At 39.3% G+C, this 10,000-nt stretch overlaps 1 protein-coding gene across 1 annotated transcript in view; it reads left to right on the top strand.

Annotated features, from left to right (window-relative positions):
- The first annotated feature begins 1,512 nt into the window (after window positions 1–1,512).
- Window positions 1,513–10,000, top strand: part of LOC137055723 (matrix metallopeptidase-21-like) — a 22,930-nt gene continuing 14,442 nt past the window's right edge. The window contains exons 1-5 of the mRNA XM_067429602.1: window positions 1,513–1,626; window positions 1,874–1,957; window positions 4,150–4,233; window positions 5,103–5,199; window positions 8,205–8,276. Of these exons, the coding sequence (XP_067285703.1) occupies window positions 1,883–1,957; window positions 4,150–4,233; window positions 5,103–5,199; window positions 8,205–8,276 (328 nt within the window). The 5' untranslated portion in view covers window positions 1,513–1,626; window positions 1,874–1,882. The remainder of the gene's footprint in view (window positions 1,627–1,873; window positions 1,958–4,149; window positions 4,234–5,102; window positions 5,200–8,204; window positions 8,277–10,000) is intronic.

Below are 10,000 nucleotides of genomic sequence, written 5' to 3' on the forward strand. Positions count from 1 at the left end.
AAACAAAACGCACACAACCCTGGCCTGTCAGCGGCCTATAAAGCACAATTCACACCGGCCCAGAGAAAGCCAACAAACTCCAGCATTAGATTGTTGGAACACATACGCTCACTGAAAAAAGAGATCGTATCCTACTAGCAGCAAGATTAATGAATGCCTGTCACAAGAAGGGAGGAGTCGACCAGTCAGTGATGCCATATAGCAAGCAGAACAATATTATTTAAAATTGCGTAATTTTATTTTAGGCCTATTTTTATACATTATTTCATTATTTGTTTTAAATTAATTTATAACACTTTGTTAAAGCTGTAGTTTTAAATAATGTTTAGCGCATTGTAACCCACATTTATGGCGCTTCAGAGAAGGATTAAACGGTCTGTGTAAATGCACATTTTTGTGATTTTATGCCGCTTCAGAATCGGTTCCTGTGCCGCGTTTGCTGTGTAAAGATGCCTTAATGCATTCAAGTCTGAAAAAAAAATGTCATCATTTTGAAAATGTTTATATTTTCCAATATTAACGTTTATATTCAAGCATGGTAAAGTCCCACTGAAGTGCCTTGAGATGTGCAGCATTATTCTGTGTGTTGACATGAGAAATTTCCACTGAAAAAGGAAGACAGAGGCATATCGAACAGCACTTCCCTTTTTAAAACAGTCAATAGTGTTCAGTTTATATCACAGAGCCGTTGAGCTTCCTCCTAACCTCTAACTATTTCTCCGTTTCTCTGATTGTCCCCTATCGCCTATATATATTGCACTGTTGATCGTACCCTGATCAGACTTTTATTTTGAAAAAAAAAAAAATTAGTGTCACTGCTGCTTCCTGCTTCACTGCTATAGTTTATTTCTCACAATAAACATGCAGACAGCTCCAAATCCAGAGCCGTTGAGCTGCGTAAAGCCACAGTTTCCTCCAAACTGTTTCTGCGTTTTTCTGATCGTCCTCCATCACGTATATAGTGCACTGTCTGTTGCTCAAAATCATTTTAAACAAAACAAAACAAATTATCACTCCACCCATCTCCAGAAAATAATAATAATAGCCTAATAATAATTATTAATCTAATTATTGTTAGGCGGTACAGAGACTTTTATTTTATTTTTTATTGTAAGTTCGAAGTTCGAAGTTCTTTTTATTGTATCGCATATCGGCATCCTGGTTCACTATTTATATTTAACATTATTAATATACATATATTTTACATATGTCTATCACTTATTTATACATAACATCAAACAAAAACATTTAACATAATTTAAGCAATTATGCTTAAAATGTCTTAATGTCATAAATTGGCCTTTTAGGAAATGTCTTAATGTCATAAATTGATTTAACACATAAATAAAACATAAATTACCACTCAACCCATCTCCCATCATATACTACTACAACAACAACTACTACTACTACTACTACTACTAATAATAATAATAATAATAATAATAATAATAATAATAATAATAAAGCATTTTTTCTATTGTTAGTTCGTACTTGTATTTTGAAAAATAGCGCTGTTCTGTTCGAGCCGTCGCTGCTGCTTCCTGCTTCCCTTGCTATAGGTTATTTCCATGTTTATTTCTCATAATAAACATGCGGACAGCTGCATAAACCCACTCGCTGCAAGTATGTAATGCTGTATTTCTCAGCTCATATGAAGTATGTACAGGTCATTCATTAATCAAGCAAACTCTTATTAGTTGCACCCTAATCTGACCCATGAGGATGAAGTGCATGAACACACAGGGCACGAGTTTGCTGCTGTTGTTGTCTGTTTGTTATCAGTGTGTGACAGCTTGTGTATTCTTATGGGCGTTGTTGTGTGAAATACTGACTCTTTCAGACATTATTAACATTGCAAACACTGTTTAAGTGGTTCTAGATGACTGCAAACATGAAAGTGCTGCTTCTGAAAGAGCCTAGAGAGAGTGGAAGTGAAGCAGACCCTTATGTCAAGGTAATGGCTCATCATCTGTGTTATTAATACAGTTTTTTTCGATTGCTAAACGACAGTGGGCACAACTGGAGTCACTTTTGCAAAACTAGCTAAAGTCTGCACAGCAGCAGTTTATGGAGACTAACTAGTTCGTTTTTCATTGCTTGAACACAGTTTTTAAAACTACACACACTTATCCCATGACTTTAACCACAACCTGCACAACACTGTGGATTTACAGCACTTTGTTCAAATGCTAACACACTGCTGTCAAAACTGTGAAGCACACATTCAAAACATCATAGATTTCAGCCTTGTGCCTTTCAAACACCGCGGATTGCACTTTTAGGTTCTACCTTTTTTCCCCTCGTTACTGTAATTCCGTAAATTACTACAGACTATTTAAGCAAACTGCTAATTTTCATTTACCTTAAAGAATTATGTTCTAAAAATATAAATACATCATGTGAAAGAATGTCTCTATGTTTGAAGAAAATATTACTTTGTATGAAGTCATGTAAAGATGAAAAGTTAGTATTTTCCGTATTGGTGTTTGATGCTCGTGTTTTTGTGTGTTTTTGACAGTGTGTGTTGTCTCAGTGAGGGTTGTGCATTTGAGCCATGTGTTAAAATAACACTCCAATTATTTTAAAAATAGGCTCATTTTCCAAGTCCCTCGAAGTTAAACAGTTAAGTTTTACTGTTTTTGAATCCATTCAGCCGATCTCTGTATCTGGCGGTAGCACTATTAGCATAGCTTAGCATACATCATTGAATCGGATTAGACCATTAGCATTGTCTTCAAAAATTACCAAATACTTTATTTAAAAAATATGGCCGTAGTGTCCGTGACGTCACCCATAGGATTCTGATGAGCCGTTCTGAAGCGTAAAGTAGAGGCGAGCTGGGCGTCGCCATCTTGTGAGCGAGTAATCGCGAGTCACTCCCGGATAACAGAAAATGGGCAAAGAGGCGTGATGTGGGCGGAGCTTAGGTGACTCAAGGACTAACAGACAGCAGATAAATGGCTATCCACCTGCCACTCAAAGTAACCACGCCCTTAATTATGCAGAACTTTAAGGCTTAATATAACGTAAACGAATGAGTTATAAAAAAATTAACCCCCTTACATGACAGGCAAAATTAGCCGTATAGGCCAAAACCACAATTTGTCCCAGACTGTAAACATGTTTTTGGGCATTTTAACATGAGGCTCAATGAGATTCTGCTCCTTCTGGAGCCGCTCTAGTGGCCAGTCGATGAACTGCAGTTTACTTTACTTCAGTATCGGCTTCAAGAGAGATCACGGGAGGAGCCGCTTGGTCTTAGTACACAATGTAACTACAGAAGAGTCAAGTATTAAATAGGAAAAAAATTGAAAGTCTTTGGTCATTTTTTGAGCGAGATGGTAATCTAATCCGTTTCAATGATTATGTATGTCAGAGATTGGCTGAATGGATTAAAAATTGGTAAAACTCAACTGTTTAACTTTGAGGGACTTGGAAAATGAGCCTTTTTTTATTTTAAATGGAGTGTTCCTTTAAGAGTTGTGTTGCTGGGAATGAGTTTTGCAGGTGTTGGTAGTGCAGACTATAGTTAGTTTTGCACATGTAGCTCCAGTTGTGCTCACTGCGTAGCCTGACAAGCCGGAGCCTCATCCAGATGTTTGGTCTGGAAACTCTCCATTGACAGCTCAATCCGAGGGGCGGATAAACGGCTGTCAGTCAAACTCCCTCTGCACGCGATAGGATAGCGCTACACCAACCAGAGCAACGAAGGTGAAGCAGAGCTCGCTGACAGATTAAACATTCACCGTATCCGGTCGGCTAAACTCCGAACACATCTTCCCTTCTTCAGAATGACTTCAGTGCCGTTCTTTGTTCTTTTCTCAGAGAAAAGCTCAACTCAAGTCTTCCAGAGTCGCGGTCAAAGCTGATTCGACAGACCGCCGTTCGCCAGTTTCTGTGTTTACTAGAAGCACGCAAACGCAACTCGGCCGTCGTCATTATGGCCCCGCCCACCGACTCTATACACGATGTGATTGGCCCGGCAAGAGTTAGGCGATTACAGCTCAGAAGGGTATTGAGAGTTACTAGACGACACTCGCGGCCGTCTAGATTTCTAGGCTACTGACTGCGTTTAGCAAACGAAAAAAACTGTGATACTCATCATTACAGTGGCTTTGAGAGAGTAATTTTGGGCTTGTGTTTCAGGAGCTGGCCTCATGTGGACATACGGCTGCTCTCGTCCCGGTTCTGTCCTTCACCTTTGTGTCCCTGAAGGAGCTTTTGGAGAGGGTGAGTTTTGGAGAACAGTTTCTGACAGAGGTGGACAATAACTTATTACATTTACTCGAGTCCTGTACTGAAGTTCACTGTTTGAGTCTCTGTGCTTTACTGGAGTATTATTTTTTCTGTAATCTTCTGACTTTAACTTCACTCCATCTGAAAGACAAATATCGTCCTCTTTACTCCACTACATTTCTATCAAGGTCCTCGAAGTGGAAAGTCGTTTCTGTCGCAGCTTTGAAAGTCAGTGATGATTTTTTTCTTCTTTAAAAGGTGTTTGGGTTTTTGCAGAAAGCCTTTCAGGAATCACTCTTGTAGAGTCTCGTGAAGTTCAATGATTTCACAGCATTTATTAAACACTGATTTATAGTTTAGAGCAAAATGGAAGAAGACGGATGTCCAAATGCTCATTTAGTGGAGGATTCACATAAACAAAGTTGATTCTGTCTTCAGTGAAGGTGAACAGTGTGAGAATATCAGATGTGTATCAGTGTATTGGATCCGTGCATTCGGCCTTAAAGTGACAGCAGCTTTGTAACTTTTCTACAAGTATTTAAATGAGTTTAAGTTAGTCGTCTGCTAGTGTGTCAGATGGAGCGTCACTGACTGGCTTAAACCATGATGGCATAATGTGCATTTATACAACTATAATACAATAATGCGGCGACATAAAGAAGGACATTTACTTTTGAAAACAAATACTTCAAATACAAAAATCTGTTTATAAAACTTTCACTTGTAATGCAGTAATATTTGACCAGTAGTACTTTCACTTTTACTCATGTAATGAAGTTGTGTACTTTGTCCACCTCTGGTTTCTGATGCTGAATTACTACGAGGTTGCTGTGGATCTGAACTCTGTGTTTGTGAAACTCCAGCTCTTTGAGCCTGAAAGATTCGGAGGTTTAATCTTTACCAGTCCCAGAGCCGTGGAGGCCGTCAGGACCTGCTTGGACTCCAACACACACACACACAGTAAGTCTAAAACACACAGTGAGGTTTTGGAAAAGTCAATCAGTGAATGTTTATTTATAGAGCACATTTAAACACAACCGAGGTTGACTAAAGTGCTGTACAAGGTATAAAATAAAACCAAGAAAATAAAGAACAAGAACATGCACACAAATCAGCAAGATAGCATACTAAGCAGTGTTACAAGCCAATGAAAATAAATATGATTTAAGATAAGATTTAAATGAATTAAAAGAAGGAGCGACCCTAATATAGGGAGGAAGGCTATTCCAGAGTTTGGGTCCAGCCAAATTTGGAAAAGTGTGGGATTTGACCGTACAATGCTGTTTGATCATCATGCAACATCTAACCATGATTATGGTTATGGTTATGGTATTAGGATATGCCGGCAGACGTGGGAAGAGTAGCCAAAATCTGTACTCAAGTAAAAGTACCAGCACTTACGGAAATATTTACCCAAGTAAAAGTAACTGTTCGGTTCTTTAAGAATATCCCCACCGGACAGGGCATCAGGAGAGGACACGTTGCTATAACTCAATGTGGTTTTATTTACTTTGATTTATTTTCCATAAATAGTTGATTTGTCCACAAATAGCAGGTTATAAACCCATCCAATACCGCAAACAGGAAGTAACTCGTGTGACGGTGAAACGCTCCAATTTCAAGCATTTGCTTTTTTATATATCCACGGATACTATCGGGCCGACAACATTAACATCAGACCGTGCACAAGGTTTATCAGCATGACCAAAGTAACAGTTATTAAGCATACAAATCGCGCACGTATATAGCGGCAGCGCAAACAGACAACAAACTTAAATTGCAGCTAACTAGACAGAGACAGGAGCTTACCGGTGGCGCATCTCTCCTGATGAGACATCATGCCAAAACTAATAATCGCACCCGCTTATATGACCGCGCTCATTCATTACTGGATTCGACACACCAGTTTGGCATTTTATTGGTTTCAACATGTGACTGGTCCGCACTTCAATTAGGTAAGTGACTCCCACCTATTATCCTTCGTTACATTTCCGCTGAACACCCGTGACATAGTGAACGCGACAGTTACAATGGTAATAGTTACTTGAGGAAAGCCGGGTGCACACTGTGCGATTTTGGCCACAATTTGGCCGTCTGAGACAAGTTTTGCAAATCCTAAAAGATTCCTCTGATCCTCGGCTGAAATCTGACGTCTTTGGTCGTTAGTTTGACATGTTCACCAGCGGCCGATTAATGAGCGCTGCGATCAAATTGAACCTCAGACGAAATTCTGGCAGTGTCAGAAGATTTGGCGCACAATCCTGCAGTGTGACTTCTCCTACGACGACCGTCAAATATCTCCGTTTTTCAAGACAAACTACGACCAAAACGAGAGCTAGAGATTTCTTTGTAGCCTTCAGTCGCGCGTGTAATGCAGCTCACCGTCACCCAACGCGTCATTCATTGATGATATAAAACACCGGACGAGTTTTCTTGCGCGCGTCCGTTTTTAGCGCGCCTTCACTATCGTGCAGTCTGACATTAATGACTGAGATCTTACAGTGTGACACGGCTTACAGCGGCGATCATGTTCGTACAGTCTGACGAGGGACATTCGCAAAGGATTTTGAAAAATCGCACAGTGTGCGGGACCCATAAGAGTAAAAAAGTATTCGATTAAAAAAATACTCAAGTACTTATGCCGCCTTCACATGCTATCGGAAATTTGATAATTCCCACTTCTGAAGTACGAGCTTATCCCATTCACATGTTGAAACGGGAGGGCGTTCATGCGCAGTATTGACCTAGGAGACTCTAGGATAATTCTGAGAGCACGTGAATGCAGCATTAGTTTCTAGTTACTTTTGATGATTGATAAGAAGCGAAAAACCCTGAATTTTACACTAGAGTGCTTTCACACACATCCAAATATATATATATATATGTGCGTGCGTGCGTGATTAATGGTTAAAGAGTGTAAATTAATGGTGTGCTGGGCTAACCAAAGCTCTTTTTAAAACATACTTTGTTCTTATATTTTTATTAGTATATGCATTCTTTAGGTAGGAACAGGGCCGTTTCTAGCCTTTCTAGCACCCTAGGCAAGATTCATATATTTAAATATTTATATATATATTTTTTTAACTATAACTTATTAAGCAAATATGACTTCCTTATTTCATGGCCATATTGTATCATGTTGCCACTCCGCCCCTGAGTGGAAGTGATATTTGGACAGAAATGAACAGGAATGTGCATCAAAATAAATGGAATGTGGATTACACCCGGTGGCTATCTTTGGTACTGCGCCGTAACAAAATCTCATGGGAACTTTAATTTTTGTGATATCAACTTCAAATTTGGAACACAACTTGGTTAGACACATAAGCATTAATTTTATAGTATTTTTTTGTGTAAAATATATATTTTATATAGAATAAAAAAAAATAGTAGAGTGTTTTTCATTTATAGTTCATCTAAACTTCCATAACTTTTTTATTTTTTCATATTTTGAATTGCTTTCACTTTGTTTTCTTTAAAACAAGACCTGAGGTTTATATTCCAATGCAGTCTCGAATTACAGCCATTTAAGTTTGGATAGTGGATATTTATGTCTTTTCAAAAGGGGCTAATCAACGACAATATTAGTAGTACAGTTATTACTTCTAATGTGTGAGTTATTAGAGCGACGTGCTGATAGTCTCTCAGATGCAGATCATAGAAGAGCTGGTTTGTTGCCTCCGGTTTCATATTTCTCAAATATTAAGGTGGTATTTCAGGTCTAAAGAAAGAAAATGATTACATGAATAATTTATGAATTTAATTTATGTTTAATCTCTGTAAAACTTTATAATAACTAACATGAACAAACAATCAGTGACATTTTTAAACATTTATTAACTTTTGTTAGTTCTCAGTGCATTAACTGATGTTAACAGATATAACTTAATAATGTGCATTAATATTAGCGCGGATCAATAAACGCTGAAGTATTGATCACTGCTGTAAATGTCTTCATCCTCCAGAATGGGACGCAGTGAAAGACAAGTGGAACCAAAAGGCAGTTTATGTGGTTGGAAAAGCGACAGCATCTTTAGGTATGTGTGATTTCAGCTGAACACACACACACACACTCACACACTTGTACACGGACACACACTCACATGCACACACTCGTACACAAACGTACACACACACAGAAACATGTGCACACGCACTCACTCACACACAAACACATACACACACTCTCTCACACTGTCACACACACACTCACACACTCTCTCACATACATACACACACACACACACACACACACACACACACACGCACACGCACTCACTCACACACACTCACACACTCTCTCACACTCACAATCGTACACACACACACACACACACACACACTTGCACACACCCACATACTCACTCACTCACACATACATACACACACACACGTACACACTTGCACACAAACGTACACACACACAGAAACATGCACGCACACACACACAAAAACATGCGCGCATGCACTCACACACACACAAACAAACACATACACACACTCTCTCACACTGTCACACATACACACACACACACACACACTCTCACTCTGTCACACATACACACACACACACTCACACTGTCACATGTACACACACACACTCACCCACACACTGTCACACACACACTCACACTGTCACAAACACACACACTCTTGCACACGCACGCATGCACTCACTCACTCACACACAAACACATACACACACTCAGTCACACACTCTCTCATACTCACAATCGTACACACACACACACACACACACATACACATGCACACACTCTCACACTGTCACACACTCTCTCACACTCACAATCGTACACGCACACACACACACACTTGCACACGCCCACATACTCACTCACTCACACATACATACACCCACACACGCACACGCACAAACACACACACACACGTACACATTTGCACACTCACTCACAAACACAGACTCACTCTCTCTCACACACACACACACACACACACTCACACACACACACACACACACACACACACACACACACTCACTCACTCAATCACTCACACTCTCTCTCTCTCTCACACACACACACAAACACTCACACACACATTATTTCACAGCAGCTCATCTGTAGGTGTCCTCACAGGTGGTCGGTCACACAGTGGTGGGATTCACACGTGTCTGTTGATTCCCTGATTAGTGTTTTACTGTGTGTGTGTGTGTGTGTGTGTTTGCTGCACACCTGCATCCTGTTGGTAAATCTGCTCACACCTGCTCGTCAGGCTGGACGCCACCTGTGCTTCATCAGATCATCTTCATCTCTCATTGTCCTTCTCTCTGGGTTTTTAACCGTTGAATATTGAGAAAAAAATACAATTACTACAAAAACTGTTCATTCTGTTAAAAACCTGCCTGCCTATATATATATAAATGTTGCAGTATTTAAATCAATCATCATATATAAATCAATGTTATAATGCCAAGTTTTTTAATATATATGATAAGGTTTATACTGTGTATACACACATTCTCACTCACACACACACACACACACACAAATATTTCAAAATTTATGAAAAATATCCACATCATTTCAGCACAGAAAAAAGTTTACACACACACACACACACACACACACACACACACACACACACACACACACACACACACACACACACACACACACACACACACACACACACATTAGTGCTTTCAAATTAATCCAAAATAAAAGTTTATGTTTACATATGTGTGTCTACTGTGTATAATTTAGTATGTTTGAATACACAC

Source organism: Pseudorasbora parva, chromosome 21, assembly GCF_024679245.1.
Source record: "Pseudorasbora parva isolate DD20220531a chromosome 21, ASM2467924v1, whole genome shotgun sequence".
Lineage (NCBI taxonomy): Eukaryota > Metazoa > Chordata > Actinopteri > Cypriniformes > Gobionidae > Pseudorasbora > Pseudorasbora parva.